The sequence below is a fragment of the Podarcis erhardii genome (assembly GCF_964252035.2).
Source record: "Podarcis erhardii genome assembly, chromosome: 8".
Taxonomy (NCBI): Eukaryota; Metazoa; Chordata; class Lepidosauria; order Squamata; family Lacertidae; genus Podarcis; species Podarcis erhardii.
In genome coordinates, this window is record NC_138499.1 from 90609673 (window position 1) to 90633758 (window position 24086).

General features: G+C 48.0%; 2 protein-coding genes across 6 annotated transcripts in view; one reads left to right on the forward strand and one right to left on the reverse strand.

The window, feature by feature from the left end:
* The first annotated feature begins 626 nt into the window (after positions 1-626).
* Positions 627-3101, forward strand: INSM1 (INSM transcriptional repressor 1). The gene has a single exon (XM_081875140.1). The coding sequence runs from the start codon at positions 750-752 to the stop codon at positions 2103-2105; it is 1356 nt and encodes a 451-aa protein (XP_081731266.1). The 5' UTR covers positions 627-749; the 3' UTR covers positions 2106-3101.
* Positions 3102-13430: 10329 nt separating this feature from the next.
* RALGAPA2 (Ral GTPase activating protein catalytic subunit alpha 2) overlaps positions 13431-24086 on the reverse strand; it is a 212114-nt gene continuing 201458 nt past the window's right edge. For 3 of the 5 annotated variants that reach the window (XM_081872571.1, XM_081872570.1, XM_081872576.1), the window contains one exon: positions 13431-16108. In XM_081872571.1, coding sequence (XP_081728697.1) covers positions 15954-16108 — 155 coding nt within the window. In that variant the 3' untranslated portion in view covers positions 13431-15953. The remainder of the gene's footprint in view (positions 16109-24086) is intronic. The other 2 variants (XM_081872573.1, XR_014159042.1) reach the window with 2 other exon arrangements.

The window sequence follows — 24086 nt, forward strand, 5'->3', positions numbered from 1 at the left end:
GCCCCCCGAAACAATCAGCCCCCCCTCCTCCTCAATTTTCGCCGCTCCCTCTCCTGCATTTTAAACACTCTCCTTGACATATTTCGGCTCCATTCTTCTCCTTTGTTGCTATTTCGCTCCCTTCTCTCCCCCCCCCCGACTCGGGCGCCCTGGCTCCCCCGAGGGGGCGGCATTGTCATGCTGATGGCTCTCTCGCTCCGGCGCCCCCCGCCCGGGAGACACAAAGGCCCGGCACGTGCGCCTTCCCATAGAGGAGCAGCAGACCGTGACGGGAGGCGGAGCTGGGCGTGTGCCGGGGGGGGAGGGGAGGGGAGGGGAGGGGGCGCCCGAAAGGGAAGAAAGAAAGACAGGGAAGCGCCCCAGCCCGCAGGTACATCTGCTGCCCTCCACCTCCGCCAGGCGCCCGCCCGCCCGCCCGCCCAGCGCGCCGCCTCAAAGCCCAGGGAGCAGCCGCGGGAAGCGCTGATTGGCTCCGGGCGGAGCAGGAGGCACGAACAATGCTGTCCTCCCCCCTTAAAAAGCGGCGGCGAGGCTGGGCGACTGGGGGGGCAGCGCGGCCAGGAGGAGGAGGCGGCGGCGGCGGCGGAGGAGCCGCGCTGGTGGGGGCGAGCGGGCCAGGAAGGCGGGAAGGAGGCGCCCCTGCGGAGGGAGCGCGGGCGACGAGCGGGAGGAGACGCGGCTTGGGGCGCCGGCGCCGCTGGCGGGCTGAGGCAGGCAGGCGCCTTGGCACCTCCCGGAGCCGCCCGAGGATGCCCCGCGGTTTCCTGGTGAAGAGGAGCCGCAGACCCACGCCCATCTCCTACCGGAGCCGCTGCTGCTGCCCGGCGTCGGCGGCCGCCGAGGGAGGCGACCCGGCGCAGCTGCTGGGGCCCCCGCCGATCCCCGCTCCGCTCTCGGCCTCGCAGCCCGCCGAGGCGCCTCTTCTGCTGGCGCCCGCGGCGCCGCACTTCGGGACGCCCGACGGCCCCGCAGCCCCGGCCCCGCAGCCCCGGCGCAGCCCCGCGCGGGCCGTCAGCGAGGAGCGCCACCTGCACCTGGGCTCGCCGCTCTCGGCCGAGTCCTTTCCGGCGCCGGAGCCTCTGCTCCTGGGCCCCGGGGCCGAGCTCAAGCTCTGGGCGGTCGCGGCCATCGCCGCCGCCCCACCGCCGCCGCCCTCCCCGGCTCCGGCGGCGGCCCCGCAGCGCAGCCATGGGCCGAGCCCCAGCGCGTCCAAGCGGCCTCAGGGCCGGAAGGCCAAGGCGGCGCGCAAGCTGCACTTCGAGGATGAGGTGACGACGTCGCCGGTGCTGGGGCTGCGCATCAAAGAGGGGCCCCCCGAGCCCGCCTCGACGGCTCCGCAGCAGCAGCAGCAGCAGCAGCACCAGGCGGGCGCCGGCGGAGGATCGCGCGCGGGCGGCGCGCAGCCGCTGGGCGAGTTCATCTGCCAGCTGTGCAAGGAGCGCTACCCCGACCCGCTGGCCCTGGCGCAGCACAAGTGCTCGCGCATCGTGCGCGTCGAGTACCGCTGCCCGGAGTGCGACAAGCTCTTCAGCTGCCCGGCCAACCTGGCCTCGCACCGCCGCTGGCACAAGCCGCGGCCTCCCAGCGCCGCCAAGCCCAAGGCTGCGGCCGACGAGCCCCCCGCCAAGGGAGGAGGAGCCGGCAGCGGCAGCGAGAGGGACACGCCGAGCCCCGGCAGCGGAGGGGAGCCCGAGGGCGGCGGCGGCGGCGGCGAGGAGTTCGCGTGCCCGCGCTGTGCCAAGCGCTTCCGCCGCCAGAGCGCCCTGCGCAAGCACCTGCCCCTGCACCACGAGCCGCTGGACGGGCCGCCCTCGGCGCGGGAGCCCCCGGACGCCGGCCCGCCCGAGGAGGCGGGCGCCCGCCCCAGCCCGCTGAGCTTGCCCGGGGAGTGCCACCCGTGCCCCGTGTGCGGCGAGCCCTTCGCCGGCAAGAGCGCCCAGGAGCGCCACCTGCGCCTGCTCCACGCCGCCCAGGCCTTTCCCTGCAAGTACTGCCCGGCCACCTTCTACAGCTCGCCGGGCCTGACCCGCCACATCAACAAGTGCCACCCGTCGGAGAACCGCCAGGTCATCTTGCTGCAGGTGCCCGTGCGCCCGGCCTGCTAGAGGGAGCCCAGCCGGGCCTTCCCCCCGGAGGGCCAGCGGGGCAACCGCGGGACTTGGACGCCGGCCACGGGGGCAGCGCGCACCGTCTCGCAGAACCGCCGGCCTTTTTGCCCCGGAGCATCTCTGCGACGGTGTGTCGGGCTTCTCTCCGCCGCTCCCCTGGAGCGCTGGCTCCGGAGCAGCTCCCTCCTCTACGCCCCCACTGCACTCGCGGGGGCTGCTCCAGGGGCCAGAGCTTCAGGGTTGGCTTAAACTTAAGATTCCCCTTTTCTCTCTCCCCCCGCCCCCACCCGAAGTCAATCTTGAGAAATGATGGATGCCTTTACACTTCACAGGCTGTGAACTGAACCTTTCCCCCACTTGATTAGCTTTATTATGGCTTGTGAACCGCTGGGATCTGGCTTTACCTTTTCGCTGTGTGTTTTCTTCTCTTTTTTAAAAATTTCGATGTGAACAAAATCAATCTGCTTAAAGATATAACTTTGGTTAGTATAGCCACAAATGCCTTGACTTTAATCGTTGTTTGTCTCCAAAAAAATGTTGTAGAAGCTGCCTTAATACAATGACATGCCAATCTTTTTATGTTTGTTCCTTTTCGAAGTAGATCTCTATGTTGATGCTTATCTGTATATGTTGATTTATGCGTAATTGTTATTTATTCGTTATTTATTATTAATTATGGTGTTTATTTTTGATGTGCTTTGCCTCTCTCCCACCAACTCCTCCAGTTCGCCCCCTCCTGCCATTTCACTGTGCATTTTTAAGTCTTTTTTAAAGGGATCTGTTGAAAAGGGTTTAATTTTTATACCTAGAATAAACATACAACTGTAACCCTTCTCTTCTTGCTTCGAGGGCTCGCGGATAGCTCAGCTTCCTTTTAGATGCAATCTCTTTTCTACACAATTATTTTCTTAACTGTTAGCTATTTATAGAACGCTTCAATAGAACTGTTTTAACTGTCTATTTACTATTCAAATAAAAGTATTTTCAAATTCAGATACACTTTATTCATTTCTGTTTTCATTTTACATTCATTTTGTACCGTAACCCTATCTACATTTCCTAGGTAGTAAGTCCCATGAGGTTTAAGGAGGCTTCTTTCTAACGGCATATGCATAGGATTGCAGCCTCATTTCCTATTAAAAATTCCTGGTTTTCGATTCATGGTTTGTCTGTTTTTAAAATAGCAAAAGCCAATCAAAGTTAATAATCCTTAAACTGGTGGGTCTGAATTGACTCCGTAATTATTTATTGTTCAGAGATTACATTTTGATAAGGCGTCCAGATTTTAAAAAGCTTAATAGGTAGGTTACAAGGCTCCCACAGCCTCAGCACTGACGCATCTCTTCATTGCCACGGCTCAACCTTGGAGTTATGCAGTAATGGAGGTGCCGCCACCCCAAGGGCTGGGGGGGGGGGCATCTTTCGGATCAGAGTGCGGGTGTTTTCAGGCAAAGGAGAAAGTAAGAACCGCTAATGGCAGCCAGCGAGTTGGATTAGTTTTGCGAGCATCCTTCGGAGTTTCGAGCTCGCGATCCTGGGGGCGGGAAGCGTCCTCCTGAGAAAAGCCCTGCTGCTGTGCTGCGGCTCATCCGAGAACCCCAGATCGCTTTTCCAAGGATGCTTTCTAGTGTGTAAAGTTCCGAAAGTTCGCCCAATGCCTCCTTCCTCCTGCCCTTGGCCGCTGGGCGCCCCAGTCCCTTCCGCGGGGAGAAGCGCAGGGAGGTCCGTCTCCGCAGGCGCTTCGCCGCCCGAGCTCCAGGGTCAGCCTTGGACGGGGCGGGGGGCGGGGGCGGGGGCCCATAGTGCCCTTTGCGGGGCGATGCCCAGCGGTGTTTGTTCGCCACGGCGCCTCGCTTATTTCGCGGGCAAGAGGAAGGCAAGCCGCGAACCTCCTCCCCGCTGCAGCCCGGCTTGACTTCGCTCCTTTCGCCGAACTCTCGCCCCTCCGCCAGTCTCGCGCAGCGCCCCCTCCCACCCCGGGCTCTGGGGGGCTCCGCTGGGGCGGGGGGGGGGCAGGGGGGAGCCCCGCCGAGCCCTTTGACCCCGGCGGGCGAAATGCTTTCGCTTCTGGCTGCCCCACGGGCGAGGGAGACGCTTCCTTCAGAAGGCCTGCTCCAGATACGTGAAGTTGAGGAAGAGGCCGGACCCGCGTCTCTCCCCGCCGGGCGCCTGCCAAAGGCCACCAGAACCGGCTTCAAAATCGAAACGAACCCCCCCCCCTCCTCAAAATGGCCACCGCCTCCCTCCGAGGGGAGCAGCAGCAGGCCTACGAGGAGGCGGCTCAGCAGCGCGGAATGGCGGGAAGCCGAGAGGCCTCTTCCCTCAGGCCTTGGCAGGCGGAGTAGGCCCAGGCCCAGGGCCCAATACAGTATATTTGTCACCTGAGGAGAACCACAAAATGGCGCCCCCCTCCCTGCCAAGCAAAAAGAGGTGAGGAAAGATTACATCAGGAACAAGGGAGGGAGGTACTAAAGATCTAGGATTCTGTGATTCTACATTGGGATCTGCTGCCCCCACTGTGGATTTGGCTGCCTGAGGCTGTGGCCTCACCTTGCCTGGCGGGGGGCTGGCCCTGAGGAGCCAGGGCTGGCTGCAAGGCAGGCGGGCTCTCCCTTGAGTTGACCTCTGAGCAAATGCCTTCCTTTTGGGGAGAGAACAGAGGGACCCTCTTCCTCCTTCGCTGGTGGGCTGGGAATGGAGCAGAGAAACCTAGCCAGAAGGCATAAGAGAAGAGAAGCCTCATTAGCTCTGTCTTCTCAACCTCATTCCTTTCAGGTTTGGCCATATTGTTGGTTCCATACTCCAGGTAGGGAAAGAAGGATGAGCAAGGAGGCCAAAAAGCCCCAAAATGAGAAGTTCCTTGGTAGCCAAGGGGGATTTGGACCCAAGGTCAAAGGCTTGCTCTTAGATATTTAATTTTTTAAAAGAGGGGGACATCTGGAGTCTAACATCGAGAGGGCAAACAGGTTGGCTACTATCCCTTTCTAGTGACATTTCTTGTACTTATTTATTTATGCCAAGTAATAGGTGATTTATTCCTCAAGAGCACCTGTGATCTGAAATTGGGGCAGGGTGGAGGGGGAAGGGAAGGAATGGGATTGTCCTCCTTAAATAGTGATTTTGTGAGCCTTTGTAAGCACATGAAAGGAGCACAGGTGTTGGGCCCAATCCAGCAGAAGATTGTTCTTCAAAGCGAATAGAAGCTGCATAGGCAGTGGTAGCTTGTGCCCATTGGGTTGAGAGTTGCTCAGTTGGCATTTGCCACTTTAAAGCCGAGGATCATTATTTGTTCAGCCTGTATAGTTTCCTGCTCAGTGCCACTTCATTGCTCGTTTGCAGTGGAGGACTAGGCTCACCAAAAGGAAGAGAAGATGAATTTTAGAACAGTTTCTCCCAAGGTTATTATTCCCTGGTTTGCAAAATAATGAACCTTTCAACCTTTTCTGAGACGCCCTTTCCTTTGTCATCATAGGGAGAAATTTCATGTCATCTGCATTGTTTTCCCCATAGAGTCAGCCCACAAATTCAGCTGCCAATGAACCCCACTGAGCATAAAGTGATAGGCAGGCATATGTGTTCCTGACCTCAGCCACACATTGCAACTGTGCATTCAAAGTACTCTAAAACCAATAATGGCAAAATTATTAATTTTTCCCTAACCAAAAGATGGAAATATCTCAGGGTGCTTTCAAGAGTTTTCACCTAGGACACTCCCTCTCTTTTAAAGAAGACCAGATGTAAACACGCAGTAGTCTGCTTTTCTCACCTCTGCAGCAGAAACTGTGCCTGCTTGAATTCCTTCTTCTAGTGCATACTTTTAAATTTACAGGAAACCTTCCTTCCTTTGCAACATCAGAAACTGGAACCTACAAGAAGAGTGGAACTTAATGGTGGGGGAAATAGGATAATCTTTTATTGATTTAAAATATTTATCCCCTGCTTTTCGTAAACAAAGCTCAAGGTAGCTAACAACAATAATTAAAGCAATTATAAAATAACAGTAAAATAGTAAAAGCAGCAAAATTAAAAGTACAAACTGCAATTAAGTAAGTGAACTTCTAGCAAATCAGGACCAAATCATGGAGAATGCAACCACTCATGGTCCTATCCTAAAAGAAGCCTTTTCCTAAAAGAAACGTGTTCAACAACCTAGTGCTAAAAGGGGGGCAAGATAAGTCCAGGGAGGGAGTTACAGAACCTGGGCACAGCAGGTTCTGACACACTGTCTCAGCTAAACATACTTTTTGGGACAATGACACACATTAGGAAGGTCTGAGAACAGCAGAGAAAATAATTGAAATTCATTGCTTTTAAAAACCTTTTTATTGTGAGGATTAACCTTAGAATGTGACAGTTGTCTTAAGGTTTAGTTCTTGGGGATGTTTTCTTCACTTGGGGGCTTTAGCTGTGCAATTTCATCAGCATAATGTGTGATGTGCTATACAGTGGCACCTCAGGTTAAGAACTTAATTTGTTTTGGAGGTCTATTCTTAACCTGAAACTGTTCTTAACTTGAAGCACCACTTTAGCTAATGGGGCCTCCTGCTGCTGCCGTGCCGCCGGAGCACGTTCTGTTCTCATCCTGAAGCAAAGTTCTTAACCTGAGGTAATATTTCTGGGTTAGCCGAGTCTGTAACCTGAAGCATATGTAACCTGAAGCGTATGTAACCCGAGTTACCACTGCAGTGCTTCATAGTTTCTGATCAACAGTGTTAGAATTGCCACTATTAAGTTTTTTTGTTGCAATTCTATATATACACAGTTACCTGAGAGTAAGTTCTATTGAAATCAGTTGTGTATACAATTGCTTTGAGGGATAGATTGAACAACACAGGTGAGTTTACTTCCAAATAAGCATGCATAGGATTGCACTGCCTATGGGGGAGGAAGCTGACTTGGAAGACTTGGTAGACACAGGGGAATTGCTAACTTCTGTTGTAATGGCATGTCATGGTTGTGATGAACTGAATGCTTCTAAATATACGCAGGGGACTGTGTGCATTTTGAATTCACCTTTCAGGCACTTAGTTAATATGCATGGAATAGTGCTTTAATAAGGTTACTTATCAAAGAAGTTACCTGTTGGCATGGCATATTTGTGTTCAGGATGGAAGAGAAGGACCTGCTCTGCTGGTGTGCATTTACACACAGCATGGAGAGGCATATGGACTGAGGCTATATAAGGCTATGCCACTTCCTCCCCACCTCTTCAGTTTCCAGCAACCACCTTGCCCTCCTAGGACTCAGTGTAGGAACTTTGCAGGTTGCCCAAGGGACCAAGTAGGAGTTTTTTGCCTGCATGCATATTGGCCTGGTGAGTGGTCTTCTACTGCTTTATTCTATACTGTATTTGGGAAACTGGTTAGTTGGTGGTGCCATTCAATTGGTTAATTTGGTTACTTATGGAGGCAGTGACATCACGGCAAGGCATGATGGAATTCATTTTGTGCTGATGGAATAGGACAAAAAGACTGGAATTACAATGATGCTTAATAGATCTATTGCCTGGTATATACTGTAGGGCTGGGTGATATTGCCAGCTAAACTTTGCTATATCAGATGTTGGATGTTGGAAGGAGGTGGGAAGGAAGAAGGCAGTTAATGTAACCGTGTGCAGCTTCTGCCTCTTCCTGGTGAAGCTGGTCGGACAGCACTGCTCTGGGTTGAGCGCAGCACCCAGAGTGCTGCATGGCATGGTAAAGGTAAAAAAAGACAAAGGACTCCTGGATGGTTAAGTCCAGTCAAAGGCGACCATGGGATTGCGGCACTCATCTTGCTTTCAGGCTGCGGGAGCTGGCGTTTGTCTACAGACAGCTTTACTGCTTCTGGTGCAACGGAACACCGTGACAGAAACCAGAGCGCATGGGTGGCGCTGTGGTCTAAACCACTGAGCCTCTTGGGCTTGCTGATCAGAAGGTTGGTGGTTCAAATCCCCACAACAAAGTGAGCTCCCGTTGCTCTGTCCCAGCTCCTGCCAACCTAGCAATTCGAAAGCATGCCAGTGCAAGTAGATAAATAGGGACCGCTGCGACGGGAAGGTAAATGGCATGGCATGGTACCACAGAGCCACTGGCCTCCCCAGAACTGCCAGCTGCGGCTCACCCCAGTGATAGTCTTGCTGCACAAGTGGCAGCTACTGGGAGCCACCATTCCATGGGGTGAGGAGGAACGGAGGGAAGAGGCAGCCTGCCAATGCTAACGCAGCCAGGGGAAAAAAACGAACACACTGGAAGGCTGGCAGGCAGGCAAGCCCAACTCCCAAGGCCAGCAACTGGGCTGTGGAGGGAAGGAGTGGGTGAGCATCAGGCGGCCCGGCTGCAAGCAGACCGGGGGATTCACGATACATTGCCTGATTGGAAATTCTGAAATCGCTCTTGTGATTTTACATTTAAAACAAATGTATTGATACTTCGCCCAGGCCTAATATGCTGCATAATTTTAAATTAATCTTCTAATGCCACAATTAACTGCAGTAACTTGGAGTGTAAATGGCCTGGGTACAACAATTAAAACAATAAGGTTTGCTTTACAGCAAGATAACCCAGGCCTTATTTTTTTTAAAAAAGAGACATTTTTTAAAAAAATGAAACACAATACTGTTACAAAATCCTTCCAAGTGGAAGTGGAGATTGGTACGCCTTACAAGGTACTTCCAAAAGTAGAGGGTCAGCAATTCACCTAAACTTGAGTTTCAGTTAAAAGTTATACTAAGTGACACTAATGGAAGATTTAGCTTCTTCAAATGTCAGTTAGATAACTCCTGGCTGACATTGTGTTCTATTTATGTACCTAATACCCAACAAAAACAGTTTCTGGATGAAGCTTTTATATTACTGCATAACATAAATTCTCGCACAATTGGCTGCTTTTCCTCTTACTTCATTAAGACTAAAATGGAGAAAATACTTTGGGGAAGAATCAGAGGAACAGCTCTGGGAACATATTTGGGATAATAATAATATTTTTATTATTTATACCCTGCCCATCTGGCTGAGTTGTCCCATAAACTACATTCAGATCCATCTCAATAAGAACTTGAGATAATGCTTTAAAGATGGCACATCGCTGGTACATGTGCCCCAACAGATTATACAGAATTAATCATAACACATCAAATCTTTGCTGTTGGGAATGCAATTTACCTGGCTCTCTAGTACACATGTGGTCATTTTTGGGGTAGCCCTTAATAAGCAAAGGATTTTAGGTATACAAAAAACAGATTAGGGCTGAGCAATATCTGCTTTTCAACATCAGTGGCTAAACATCGGTCCTGTATACCTGAAGGAGCGTCTCTGCCCCCATCATTCAGCCCAGACACTGAGGTCCAGTGCCGATGGCCTTCTGGCAGTTCCCTCACTGCAAGAAGTGAGGTTACAGGGAACCAGGCAGAGGGCCTTCTCAGTAGTGGTGCCTGCCCTGTGGAACGCTCTCCCATCAGGTGTCAAGGCAATAAGCAACTATCTTACTTTTTAAAGACATCTGAAGGCAGCCCTGTTTAGGGAAGTTTTTAATGTTTAATGCTGTATTGTGTTTTAATATTTGGTTGGGAAACCGCATTATAATAATAATAATAATAATAATAATAATAATAATAATAATAATAATAATATTCCAATACTGCATATCACAATGTCTGAAATTGGAGATCAGGCGTGGGGATGAGCGAAGGAGCAGCCATGGAGATCAGATGGAGGTGGGAGGCGAGGAAGGGGAGTCACTTCCACTGCATGGTTTGAGTGGGAGGAGATAGGGATGGGGGGTGCATCAAGTCACGATCAGCGGGGCAGCCAGCGAAGATGCACGTCCACTGTGGCTGCTGCTGCTTTCCTGCTGACTGAGAAAAGCCGCTCTGCCTCAGTGCCAGGGGAAGGTAGTGCCACAGTGCCTTGAAGTGAGGGCGATCAGCTGCCCTGTTCTCCATCCGCGTGAGGGAAGGCAGCTCAGATCAGCAGTGTTATCGGCTGAGATCATCATGTGATATTGACGACAGCTTGAAATTGGCTGCTCTGCTCTCTCTCATGCAAGGAGTGATACATTGCTGCGTATTGCCGGGTCAAAATTGTTATTGCGGTGTGATTTCAAAACCGGTTTGGGCCAATACATTGAAAAATTGCAAAGCACTAGAACAGACCATAAAATTTGTGATATTACCATGCAAAAATGACAAATATTTAGTTGGGGGGAGGCAAGGGATGGGGCTGTGGGTGTATTCAGACTGCTAATTGGGAACCACTGTCATAGGGTGTTTACTCTAACCCAGGGGTCAGCAACCTTTTTCAGCCGTGGGCTGGTCCACCGTCCCTCAGACCATGAGGTGGGCCGGACTATATTTTGAAGACAAAAAATGAATGAATTCCTGTGCCCCACAAATAACCCAGAGATGCATTTTAAATAAAAGCACACATTCTACTCATGTAAAAACATGCTGATTCCTGAACCGTCCATGGGCCAGATTGAGAAGGCGTTTGGGCCACGGACCTTAGGTTGCCTACCCCTGCTCTAACCAGATCTAATGTGCTGCCTTCTCAATTGGTTTGGGGGAGATTTGTTGGTGTTTTTCTCTTGAGATTTTGTGCTACTAAGAACCAAGAGGTGGAATCTGTGGAATGTATGCCTTTGTTTTGTAATTTTTATGTTGGAGTTTGTTAGCAAATGATTGCCAATTTACTGGCCAAACAAGCAGGCAGGTAGCTCAATGTAGTGTTAATTACTTGGAGATAAAATACCATGGGTATCATAGAAAGTGGTCAAATTTTTATTAGTGAGAGTGAGGACAAAGAGATGAATAACCACCCAAAGTTGGAAAGAAAATTTTCAGGGGCTGCTTAGGTTATCTTCTATATATGAAACTTTAGCCAATACCATTTTGCATTGCATTTTGCTCAGCCCTTAAGGCTATGATGTACTGTATGCTTTTATTTTTGGTCTTATTGCTGATCTGTTGAAAATAATAAACTGATGATGAAGCAGAGGTGCTGACTCAGGAATGAGATGGGGGCCTGGCTGCACAACATAACATTGGGCATCACATGTGATGCTGTGACATGCACAGCGCCGGATGTCAGAGGCGACGCTGTCACACGCGATGTCCAGTCGTTGCACAGCAACTTGGCTTCCATGGCATGTGGCTCCTCCCCCTCCTCTTCCTCCTGCCACCACCATGGGTTGGGGGCTGCTTCCCTTCCGTGGCAGGAGGAGGAGCTGAGCTGCCCCCGTGTTCCTGGCTCCTTCAATCTTGTGTGACCATGCGATGCCTGGACATCGGCTGTGATGCTGTTGTGTGTTACAACTCAGCTTCTCTTGACAGCAGCTCCTCCTCTTCCTCCTCCTGCCCATGCCATGGGCTGGGGGCTGCTTCTCCTGTGTGGCAGGAGGAGGAGCTAAGCTGCCACTGCGCAATGCCTGGACGTTGTGTGTGATGGTGTTGTGTCTGGGCATTGCGTCCAATCTCTGGGTGTCACACAAGACTTTGTGACGTCATGCATCGTGTCTGGCAAACATTGAGGGGGCCTAGCCCCTCACAAACAAATATGGCCCCCCAAGGATTCATTACCCCAAGGTAACCCCCCTAGCAGTTGGCATGCCTGTGATGAAGTAATATTTTTACAGTAACAAGCATAGCAAGAATTGGGCACAAACAAAGTAATTTAAGTCCAGATGACTGATCCTCTTCACTAGCTGGTGTGATTATTAAAGTAGTAATGATCAGAACAGCAGTGGGAACAAGATAAATTAAACGAACAGAGTGCCAGGTGACCAGCTAATCTTGAATAAACAGAGCACCCACTTCACATTAAAATGGGGCAGCTTTGCTAACAGGATCCTTTGTCTAATGCTTTCAGCCATATTAGAGTTCTGTTGGATGGAAGTAATGGATGGAAGTAGAATGGATGGAAGTAAAAGGTCTGATCAAGCCGCATTAACTACACCAAACTTTTAAGATCAGAAATTTTGCTTTGGTGTAGGGATGACCCAAGGCACGGATATGGAGGCTCAGTGCACAGGGAATTGTGGGGGAGAAAGAGATGGGAAGCTGTACCCTCTGTACTTGAGTACAGGAAATCTTGCTTCAGACTCCTTGCAAGTGAGGATTTACCCCCTCACTATTGTGATGTCAGTAGTTAATAGCTATAGAAAAAGGAACAACCATTCTAGTGATTAAAGGTTTCATAAAATAATTCAGGAACTCCATTTTACTCCCACAATTTCTGTTGCATTTGATACACACAGTCTAAATGATGTAAGGTAAAAAACAGATGGGGAACTTTAGGCCGTCCAAATGTTGCTGGACTGATGGCCACTCACAGTGGGGCTGGCAAGACGTGCCCAACAACTTCTAGAGGACCACTCCCCATCCCTGTGCTAGATTATGTGAGGTAGGAGTAGAAAGTGAGGCTTGATGGTAGATAATAGCAGCTATTCAGATCCTGTTGTGTTCTGTGAGCTGGAAGCCAAAAAGCTGGTTCGGATGGAAAACAGAGACATAATTGGGGCCTCTGTTTTCCATCTGAACCAGCCTTTTGGCTTCCAAAAACATTTTAGCCTAACTCAGGTAGACTTGGGCTACCCAGACCCTAAAGTAATCTGCAGGTAAAACTACGAAACAGAATCTGGGCTGCAATTATCTAGGTCCCCGCCACCACCACCACCATAATAACTGCCACTACAAGATGGGGAAATGAAAGTCAAAACAGGTAAAAAATGTCTTTGCTTTTTTGTGTGTCCAAGGTGGAGGATGACCAATCAGCATTCTTTGGCCCCTGATCAAACGTAGTCATCACTGAGCTGTTTTTGGAGTTCCCTCAACAATATCTTGTTCTTCTGTAAGCCTCAGGTTATTTCCCAAACTGCTAAAACTTCTCTCCTGTGAGTGTGGTGCTTTTTTTGTTACATAAACATCGGCACCCAAAGCCTGAACACTGGAAATAGAGGAAATGAAAGATTGCAGTCTATTCCTGCATGCATATGTTATCTGAGCCTATGGTTAGGGGGTTGAAAACCTCTCAGAGTCAGGAGTTCCTACCCAGCTAAGTCTTACTTTATGTGCATTAAAATACCCCAACTACTTTAAACCCCTGTGCATTCACCATCCATGTATAAGACAACACCCAATTTTTGACTTTTTTTAAAGCAAAAAACATTGTCTTATACATGGAAAAATAAAGTTAATGGCAATTGGACATATTATCATCATGCTACTTGCCTACATTTCCCAGAAGCGTGTGAATTTCATGCTAACAGAACAAAGTTCAGTGTTTAATTTGGAGGGTGTACACATCAAACAGTAAATTCCTTGGTAATCAAACAGTAACTTGATTCTAGTTTATTATTTCCTTGATTTTATTATTAGTTTTGTGTTTTAACTACTATAAAATATTGCCATCAGTAGCTTTCAAACAATTTTTACTAAGAATAAATAAATAATTGCAGACATGAAAATAGGTAGACTGTAAATTAATATATTCACAAGGTTTAAGTAAAATAACACCACCACCAAACTGTTGCCTCTGGGGCATACAGTTGGAATTGTAGTTGGTGGGGTGCAGGGGGGTGTCCCTTCCGATTAAAATACACATAGGGACATCACATTTTGAGATTGCATTTCAGTGTTAAACAGAGAAAAATAAACAAATTCTACATCAGATATACAGATTGTTTAAAGCAGACCTAACAAATCAAAGATGTCACAGGGATTGGATGCACCCCCCCTTTTTTTTACTGGCCAAGGAAATCAATCTCACAGTCTAATGTATCTCAAAACTCTTAACAAATACTTAGAACCACCAAAGAGGACATAATTTTCATCTCAGTGAATAGCAGTAGTTGACTGAAGTCAGCTAAATAACTATGGCAGTGGGCTCAAAGTAAGCCTATGAAAGTTTCCAGATACATGCACCTTAGTAGTCAGAAATAGGGCTGCTGTATTCATTTCAGTGTCAAGAAATGCTTTGCATTTGCTGCAGGTGGTACTGATGCCACACTGGATTGAGGTTGCTGACTTCAAAAGAGCAAGAATTCCACACACCACCAGTTCCTAACAATGTTGTTCCGGAAAGGTGTTACTTTTACTGCAAAGTTTAATGTATATTGTAGGCCTGGGAGAAAATGGCTTCAAGCTATTTCAATCCAATTTATTCTCAGGGGGCAATTTTTAAATGTATTTTTCATCCTTAAACCTTTATTACTGAGTGGTTTGGGTTGTGCAAAATTTTCAGTTTGTCACTAAAAGATATGTAGCTCTCAAAGTCTCCAGGTCTCCAGGTCACATACGAAATTAAGAATACTTTCAATCTGAAAGCATAGCTATAAGCAGTAGTATTTGGAAATATGTTATATAAGACACTACTGTTTTTTTCCTTCCATGCCAATGGAAAAAGATGTTAGTTATTAGCTATAATAACTAGAAGCACTGTCTAGTGAACAGTTTTCCCCAACATGAAAATATGTGCAACAAAACAAAATTCATCACAAAATAACAAAGAAAAATCAAGCTATCCACATCTAATCTGTAGCAAAGTGACAACTTGGTAAAAATGCCTAATCACAGAGGGTACCATAATTTGGTACTGCAATGAGTGAGGAGCCTCCAAATCCACAGCAATTAATGTTGAGGTTGGGGATGGGATGGTCACATGAGTATTTTCTACACAAAGTGTCTGGGCAAGAATTGGATAGGAAAGACCAGTGTGATTTGCTACATGCATAACATGAAAATAATGGTTTGCACTAGCACAGCTCATAGATACAGCTAGGTCTGATTGCTTAGTTGGATAAACATTTCCTTAGATCATACTGGAAGTCCTAAGCAAGAAGGTTAGAGGGTACATGATCCTGAACTGCTGCACATTTCAAGACTGCATGAACCAGCTTTATCTTCATAATGTATGCGGATGTTCTGAATTGATTTCACGATAGACATTACATTGATCCACATTTTTCCAGAAGGTCAACCAAGCAGTCTTTCTATACTGATCAAGTAGCAAGTGCTTCTAGACATGATTAAATCACACCACGCTAATCATGTGGAGTAAGAAGGTATTTAACTTTGGTCCAATTTTATCAAGAATAATATTAAGAAACAGAAACTGAGTTGGCATGTGCCATATTTAACTTACCCAAAGTGAGGTTTAAATGACCTAGTAATCTATGTCTTGTATATAAAACATTATTTCTGTTTTTTATTTTTACTACCAGTGTTACTCAGAACAGTTATTATTGAAGTGTACTTAGTTATGCACAGAAGAATGGTCTTTGGAAAGAAATAGTGGGAAAGAAATAGTGTGTCTGAAGATATACTGAAAAGCAGAATCATCTATCCATATTTTGGGCACATTCCAACCAAAGTGAAGCTCTTTGCAAAGTTCCATTGATTTCAAAAGAAGAGAATTAGTAAACCATGCTCTCATCTCCCCATTGGCATCAGTGGGACTTAAAAAGTACATCGCTTGGCTAAATTGGCATTTCATCAACAAACTAAAAATTCCGCCTACTAAATTTCAAATTATAATGCAATTTAAATGTCACAACCAAGAAATTCATTGGTTTTCAGTTCTACAATCTCTACTAGTAAAACAAGAAAATAGGGTTACAGTTAAATGGTAAACTTGCCAAAAGAGCTTTTGACTTCATTGCTTCCAGTGGCAGAAATTATCAAGTGAAAAGCATGTTGCATAATTCAGATGATCCACATGAAAATGTTAAGTTTGAAACTTCAGGAATCATAATTTTATATGAAAATGTAGTTCATTAGGCGGTATCCAAATATTACCAGTTCCAGGAATATAGTTAATGAAAGGAGACTTAAAGTATATGTCTCCTTACATTGTTTTCAGCTTTGAAAGTGTTTTAACTTGAAGATTTACTGAGAGTGCTCGCAGATCGGCGCAGCTTCCCAGAGAGCTTGTTTTTTGTGGCACTTGACAGTGTTGGTGGCATCTGCTCTGCTGGCTCTGTCCCTACAGATGTGGCAAGATCAGCACTCAGACTTGTAGTGAGACAGCCTAAAAATAAGGAAAATCCTATTAGAATCGAAAGGGTTTTAAAAAAACAACATACATTTCACTGGTTGAGAACAATGTAAGAAGCATAATCCTTAGAGAAGTCCAAGAAATCCACGTAGAAACCATACAATACTTGCAAATAGCCAACTTCTTTTCTTGGGCCTTCCTGCACTCCAGGTTCCAGCTTTTCTCTTTCTTGTAAAGGGCAAGGATTTCCCATATATACAGGACCATGGCACAAGACCAGCTTGCACTGACATTGTCCCTATCATCAGGATGATGGGGTGCTTGCTGCTATGCTGACACTATAATTGCAATCCTCTCCAGAAAATTGGTATGGATTTTGATTGTCTGTATGTGCAAGTATCCAGAAAAGGTGCGTGTAAACAAACACATTTAAGCTGTATCGAAGAAAAAGAAATCGTTTGTTTTGAGTGTGTGCTAACAAAACATTTGTTATTCTTAGATGCAGGTTAAATACACATTCAGAAATATCACATACAGTCATTTTAGGATTGTACCACTTCAGAGTGCAGGTGGGGACTGTATGTCTCTATGTCCATTGAATTAAAAACAATGCACATATGTAAGAGTGGAATTCAACATAATGCTAGAGAGATCATTCCATCAGCACAATAATATCTGCTTGCTGAACAGAACAGTCTCCCCTTTCCTCCCCTGCACAATGCTATGGGGGTTCACCTGACCTACCAGAGTGGTTTTGAGGGTGGTGTGCCAGGGGCTTCCTTCATTCTCTTCTTGGAATAGAGGCTTCCTTCTGCAGGCTTCCTTTCTTCCCTTCTTATATCAAGCCTGTGGCATGGTTGGCCAAATCCAGTAGCTCTGGCTACTGAAGAGTGCACTGACATTTTGCTGCATACCTCTCATGAGGACTGCAAATCATTGTCAGGGAAGTCCAAAATTTGGCTGTAGCGTTGTAATGATTAAAATGCATCTTGTATTATTTAAACATGCTTACAGTAAGTTGCCAGCCATAATAAAGCAGAAAAACTATGGCCAACTTGTGTATTTGGCAACCTACAGCCTTTATGCTTATGAGATATTAATTTTTTACTACATATAATGCTAAAGCACATATCCTTGTAGTAAACCACTTGTTCCTAATATTAACTCTTAACTTTTAAATGTTTAAGCTGTTAGTAAACTAATGAAGCTTTTTGCAGAAGAAATCTAGCCTTGAGAAAGCAGTTCAAGCCCTAGTAACCACAAGGCAACAGCATAGCAGAAAGGATACATTTGTGTGTGTGGTTATGAATATCTTTTGCTTACAGTGGCTAGAAAGCAAATAAGTGAGGCTGGGGCTAGCAGATGTGAGGTGTGAAGATGCAAGCAATCTGGGCTATACTACTTTGCAATATTGTGGCATTCTGGATCCTGAGGGCAAGGACTTTGCTCCATCCTGTATCTCTATAAAGGTAGTTCTCTCTCCGGGCCAAGTTGGAGAAGGCTACACAGCAAAACCCAAACAGGCAGCATCTCCTCTCACATCTCACCCTTTTCCTATTTTTCCTTGTGGGCTGGGATTTTTAGTGGTGTAGGGTTAGTCTGCTTAGGTAGGATAAATTTTTCACTCTATTTCCCATTCCCCAAGGGTAACCTCCCATCAGACAGAAGATGCTCTAGCTGTGTAAAACTAACTTAGGAAATAAAGCTTTTAAACTTCCATTGTGGGCTGGTTATTTGTTCACATATTCCATTGCAAAGATAGACCCTAGTTGTGGTTGTTCATTACATTTCCCTGTCAAGAAAGACCCTGGGCTGTGTGTCTCAGGGCCCATCATTGTGGGCACACACAGCAAGGTGGTTGTTTCAAAATTATAATCTAGCTCTAATCCCCAAACTAGGTTGTAATACTGATGTCCCTTGTGCAGAGGCTGTGCTGTTAGATTGTTTTTTTCTTGTTTTAAAGTTGCTGAAAAAGAACTAGGGTGGGCACCTATATAAAATGTATTGTCTGCTTTAGGCTGCTAACAGGTAGGGTGATGAATTTTTTGCTGCTGTCACATGATGCAATTCCTAGACGATCAGCATGCACACACATCCATATAACAAAGGCAACATAACCAAGTGTTTCAGTGAAAAGGTTGGCCATGTCTATGTTATCTTGTATGTCTACACAAGCTGTACACTAATTCTGTTAAAGTAGTAAGCTGATGCCCTTTGAACAGATGCTTTCGCAAGCTGAAATTCAGGAAAATGTTTAAAAAAAAAACAAAACAAAAAAAAAAAAAACAGATGCCCTGGAGACAGCCACAACATAAGCCTCCTGGCTTTCAGTCTTATTTCAACATTAGAAGTTCAAGGTGTCCACTGTATAATTCACATGGTACCCTGACTTGGAATGCAAAACAAGCTCTTTCCACTGACTAATCTTTCAATATGTAAGCAAGTTCAAGTTATGAGACAGTTGAAGACAATGTAATAATGTAAACTTGTGTTTGAGGCTGGTCGTTCTTTTTCATCCCCTGAATATTCTGAAGTGCCTTCTTCAAGGAATTTAATTAAGACCCCATCCCCAAATTTCCTCCTCACATTTCATTTCAGAACCTTGTGTGACACTCGGATTCCTTGAAGGACTTAAGACAATGTCTGTTTAAAACTACCTGCACGGATTTCACTGCCACTTATGAATTTTAGTCATATAGCCTTTTGGAGGATGACTGCCTGGGAACTTACACAAAATGGCAATATATAAACTTTAAATATTTTTCTTAAGCTCCAAGTCAGTCATCCTCCAAAGGCCCATGTGACTTATATTCAGAACTTGCAGTGAAATCCTATGCCTGTTTACTCAGCAGTATATTCCCCCCTGTGCTCAAGAGAGCTTATTCTCTAATAAGTATGTTTAGATTGCAGCCTAAATCTCATCTTATCTCACTGAAAAGAGAAGCAGCATCTTCTGCTCAACTCAAAAGCTAGAACACATTTAAGGAGGGTGCATATTATGTACGCAGTAGAGGGTAAGCATGCAACTTCTGTACTTAGTTCCCTGGCACAATTATAATCAATGCTCCAAGGAACATTAAAATGCATGCTGCAATCGAGCACAGTTGTTGCTACTGTGGCTTTGACAAGTCCCAGGAGACTTATGCAAATGCAAATGCCATTTCATCACCTCTCTCCTAGTAAAGAGCTTTTAAACAACGTTGTCCATCTCCTGAAACTCTCTCACATAAATATTTTTATTAATACTGAGTCAAACTCCTATATAGCAATTCCCCTGAGAGTGAAGAGGCAAAGCGAGAATCCCATCAACAGCAGATAACACTTCTGTGTAGGAGCCTAAAAGCCTCCAAACTCCCCACCCCCATTTACAGGAACAGATGAATGCAGCATTATATGTGTTGAAAATTAATGTTTTCAACTTTATATAATTTTTCATCTTGATGGAATGCCAGGATGATTCACAGCCCAACCACATGATCTGTTTGTGTGACAGCACACTTCCCATGTGCTTTATCAACATGCCAGTTTACTACGAGAGGCAGCTTGGGATGAGATAACAGATCTTTGGACAGTGGGTCTGCCATAATGGTGTCACATAATTGGGCAACAGTTACAGTAGTGGCTATTTATCATAAGGAAAAATAAAAACAAACATGATATGATTCAACAGTCAGTATACATAGATAGCCAAATATTTCATTTTTGGGATGAAAACTGTGTCCCAACCAACTGCATACAGATCATATGGAACCTTAAGCATTTTTTAACTCCTGGTGAAATATTAAAATGGGCCTGCTCTTAGCTTAGTGTCAGGGAATTGACATCAGAAGGAGAGGTGGAGGCAAGGCTCCACAGCGATGCAGGAGAGGGGACCAGCAGGGGGGAAGGTATTCAGCGTAACACCGGTAGGGAAGGGAGGGAAATGGAGGATTCGGAGAGAGGTCTCCAAGACCCTTCACCCGAGACTAGTGGGGAGAGCGCAGACACGCCTCTGCCTTCCCCTTACTTGCGCAGACGAGTTCCGCGCAGGGAGAGTAGGAGGAGACTTGGCGTCAAACAGCTCTTATGCTGGAAGAGATTCAAGAAACGCCCACTGACGGATTCTGCAAGTGACTGACCGGCCACGGAGTGTGAGCTGTCAGCCAAAGCATGGTTGGCCAGGCAATCTAACCAAAACGGAAGGCAACAAGTAACCCCTTACAACCATTACAGCAATCCGTCAGTCACTGAAGTTACTTGTGCACAGGCAGGGGACCATGAGCCAGACTGGAGGTGCCAGTGCAGCGGGGCAAGCTGCGAGTGTGCAGGATCTGGTAGAGAGGAACCGGGACCTGGAACAGCATGTAGCTCTGCTGACGGCGCGGCTGGATGAAAGGCGAACTCAGGATGCGAAGGTTAGACCCACCCCCGTGGCGAGGAAAGTGCCGGGACTGGTACACAAGTTTGGGGGGAAGCCCCAGGACTATAACGCGTTCCGAACAGAAATAGAGTACGCTTTGGAACTGCAGCACAATGACTTTGCTGACGATGCAGAGAGGGTGGCATACATCGTGGGGCACCTTCAGGATGGGGCGCGTGAGTGGGTCAGACCCCTAATGGCCAAGCAGAATGCTGCCATGAGGGACGTTCGGAAGTTCTTCCAGGCGATGGACGCGATGTATTCAAGCCAAATTCAGCAGAGTGTGACCCAGCAGGAACTGATGAGATGCAAGCAGGGGGACCTTTCCGTTAGAGACTATTGGTCCCGTTTTGCGATGTTAATACACCGGTTGGAATGGGACCTAGATGACCCACCTATTCAGATGCTGTTTGAGGAGGGGTTGTCCCCAACTGTGAAGGACGAGCTCTCCCGCGCGCCCCGCCCGCAATCTATGGATGAATTGACCAAAGCTGTGCTTGCGATAGGAGCCAGGCAGGAAGCCCGCGCTTTGGAAAGGCGGGAAGGGAGAGGAGAGCGTTACCCTGACTACCGCATTCCTGAGATGCCAAAGCAGCCTTCAGGGTCCGTTGAGCCAATGGAAATTGATAGCGCACGCGCGCAAGGTTTCAAACGCTGGCGAAGGATGCAAGAGGGAGGGAAAGGATGGCAAAAGCACCAAGAAGTGTTTTCTCTGCCAACGGCCAGGACACTTTGCCAGGGCCTGTCCACAAAGAAAGGCTTGGCAAGGGATGGTGGGAGCCGCTGGTAGTGAGGAGGAGGGGGTGGAGGACAAGGTGCAGGGAAACGCCAACGCTTGGCTGCCCACAGGGGGGCACAGCAGCCAGGCGAGCAACTCATGGAAGTGCCCCAACCAGACCCACCCAAGGCATCAATAGCATAGAGGTGGTGCTAGAACTCCCAAATGGACACCCAGTCAAGGTGAAGGGGATGCTGGATTCAGGCAGCTCCTGCAATTTTTTCAGCAAGGAGTTCGCACTAGAGCACCAACTCCACCTGCTGCCACTTGATTTTCCCCTCCAAGTCACCACGATAGATGGCAGGGAGCTGCTGGGAGGGGAGGTGACACATCAAACCCCACCAATGAGAATGAGGGTTTCCAGACACACAGAAACCATTGCCTTTCACGTGGCCACGCTAGCAGGAACCCCAATAATATTAGGTATGAGCTGGCTAGCGCTACATGATCCAGTGGTAGCTTGGCATCAACGGACAGTCACCTTGGGGTCAGCTCACTGTTTGGAGCACTGTCTGGGGGGGGGGGAAAGCCCAGGTTGAGGTTGGCCAGAGTGGCAGGAATGGCACTGAAGCCGAGAGGAGGTGCCGCCACAGTACGCTGACCTGCAGGAGGTCTTCAGCGAGAGGGAGGCGGACAGGCTGCCACCACATAGGCCCTTTGACTGCCAAATCAACCTACTCCCTGGGGCGCAGCTGCCAGTGGGTAAGCTGTATGCCATGTCGGACTGGGAGATGCAGGAGTTGCAGAACTTTATTGACAAGAACCTAAAGAGGGGTTTCATAAGGGAATCTAAGGCAGTGGGGGGCAGCCCTGTGTTCTTTGTGGACAAAAAAAAACCACGGATCAGCCCAGGCTGGTCGTGGACTATAGAAGGTTGAACCTCGTATCGGAACCCGTGACCTTCCCAATGCCCAGAATTGATGACATTCTAACCCGGGTAAGGAAGGGGAAGATCTTTACCAAGCTGGACCTCAGGGGAGCATACAATTTGATTAGGATGAGGGAGGGGGACGAATGGAAAACCACCATGTTCACCCCCCTAGGGGCCTTAGAGTACCTGGTCATGCCATCTGGATTACAATCAGGCTCAGCCTGTTTTCAAAGCTTCATGCACCATGTGCTGGGCCCCCTGCGGTACAAGAACTGCGTAGCATTTCTGGACGACGTCCTGATCTATTCGGACAATGAGAAACAGCATGTCCAGGATGTCAGGGAAGTGCTAAAGAGACTCCAGAAACATCACTTATGGGTCAAGCTGGAGAAGTGCCAATTTCACGCCAGAGAAGTGGAATTTATGGGATACAAGTTGTCGGACAGGGGCCTAGCCATGGACCGCAGCAAGGTGCAGGCGGTGCTGGAATGGAAGACCCCCAAGACCCGGAAGGATGTGCAGAGGTTCCTCAGGTTCAGCAACTTCTACCGGAAGTTCATCAAGAACTTCGCCCACTTGACCGCACCCATCACAGATTGTCTCAGTAGCAAAAAGAAGTTCGTTTGGACCGAAAGTGCCCAACAATCCTTCGAAAGACTAAAGAAGGCGTTCGCGTTGGAGGAACAGCTCCTGCACCTGGATCTGCAGAAGCCGATGAGGCTGGAGACAGATGCGTCAGACCGGGCCGTGGGAGCGGTATTGCTGCAGCCGGGGGGGGGGGGGAGTCAACACGCCTGGAGACCGTGCGCCTTCTTCTCACGGAAGCTGAGCAAGTCGGAACAAAACTACACGGTGTATGATCGCGAACTGCTGGCAATTTACGCAGCCTTTCGGCAGTGGAGACATCTACTAATAGGGGCCCAGCACAAGATTCAGGTGTGCACGGATCACAAGAACTTGGAATATTGGAGAACGGCTCGAGTTCTCAACCAGAGACAGATTCGATGGGCACAGGAGTTCTCCAAGTTCTTCTTTGAGATCCAGTACGTACTGGGAAAAGAGAACGTGAGGGCAGACGCGCTGTCCAGGAAGCCGGAGTACACGGAAGGAGAAGGACCGCCGGAAGTGAGACACGTGTTCCCAGAGGAACGATGGGTGTGGGGGGGGGGGCGTTGGTTGGGAGAAGAGAACTAACCGAGCTGATTCGCCAGGACCAATTCGCCCAAACCAGGATCAGGGAACTCAGGGAAGCGAGGGGAGACCAGGGAGGCTTTGAGGAAAGGGAAGGACTGTTGTACTACAAGGGAGCAATGTATGTACCAGGGGAGGCCTTGCGGGACAGGGTGCTTAAACAGCTTCACGACAATCCAACAGCGGGGCACTTTGGGCAACACAAAACCATGTTACTGGTTACCAGGCAGTTCTGGTGGCCAAGGGTGAGGGAAGACGTACGAGAGTATGTACGGGGGTGTGACCGCTGCCAATAGGCTAAGGGGGAGAGGGCTGCCCCGACAGGGTTGCTGGAACCTTTACCCACACCGGGAAGACCCTGGGAGGTGGTGTGTATCGATTTTATGACAGATTTGCCCAAGTCTAGAGGGAAGACAGCAGTCATGGTAGTAGTAGATCTGCTAACCAAAATGTGCCATTTTATAGCGTGCTCACATGCAGTAACAGCAGAGGAAACAGCCAGGTTGTTTGTGGACCACATCTTCAGGCTGCATGGAGCTCCTTCGAGGGTTATCTCAGACCGCGGGAAACAATTTACCTTGAGGTTCTGGAGGAGGCTCATGAGCTTGTTGCAGGTAGAGGTGGGATTCTCGACGGCGAGACACCCGGAGACCAACGGGCAAGCAGAGAGAGCGAACAGTATTTTACAGCAATACCTACGCTGCTACGTCAATGAGAGACAGAACGATTGGGTAGAGAGACTAGCACTGGCTGAGTTTGCATACAATAACGC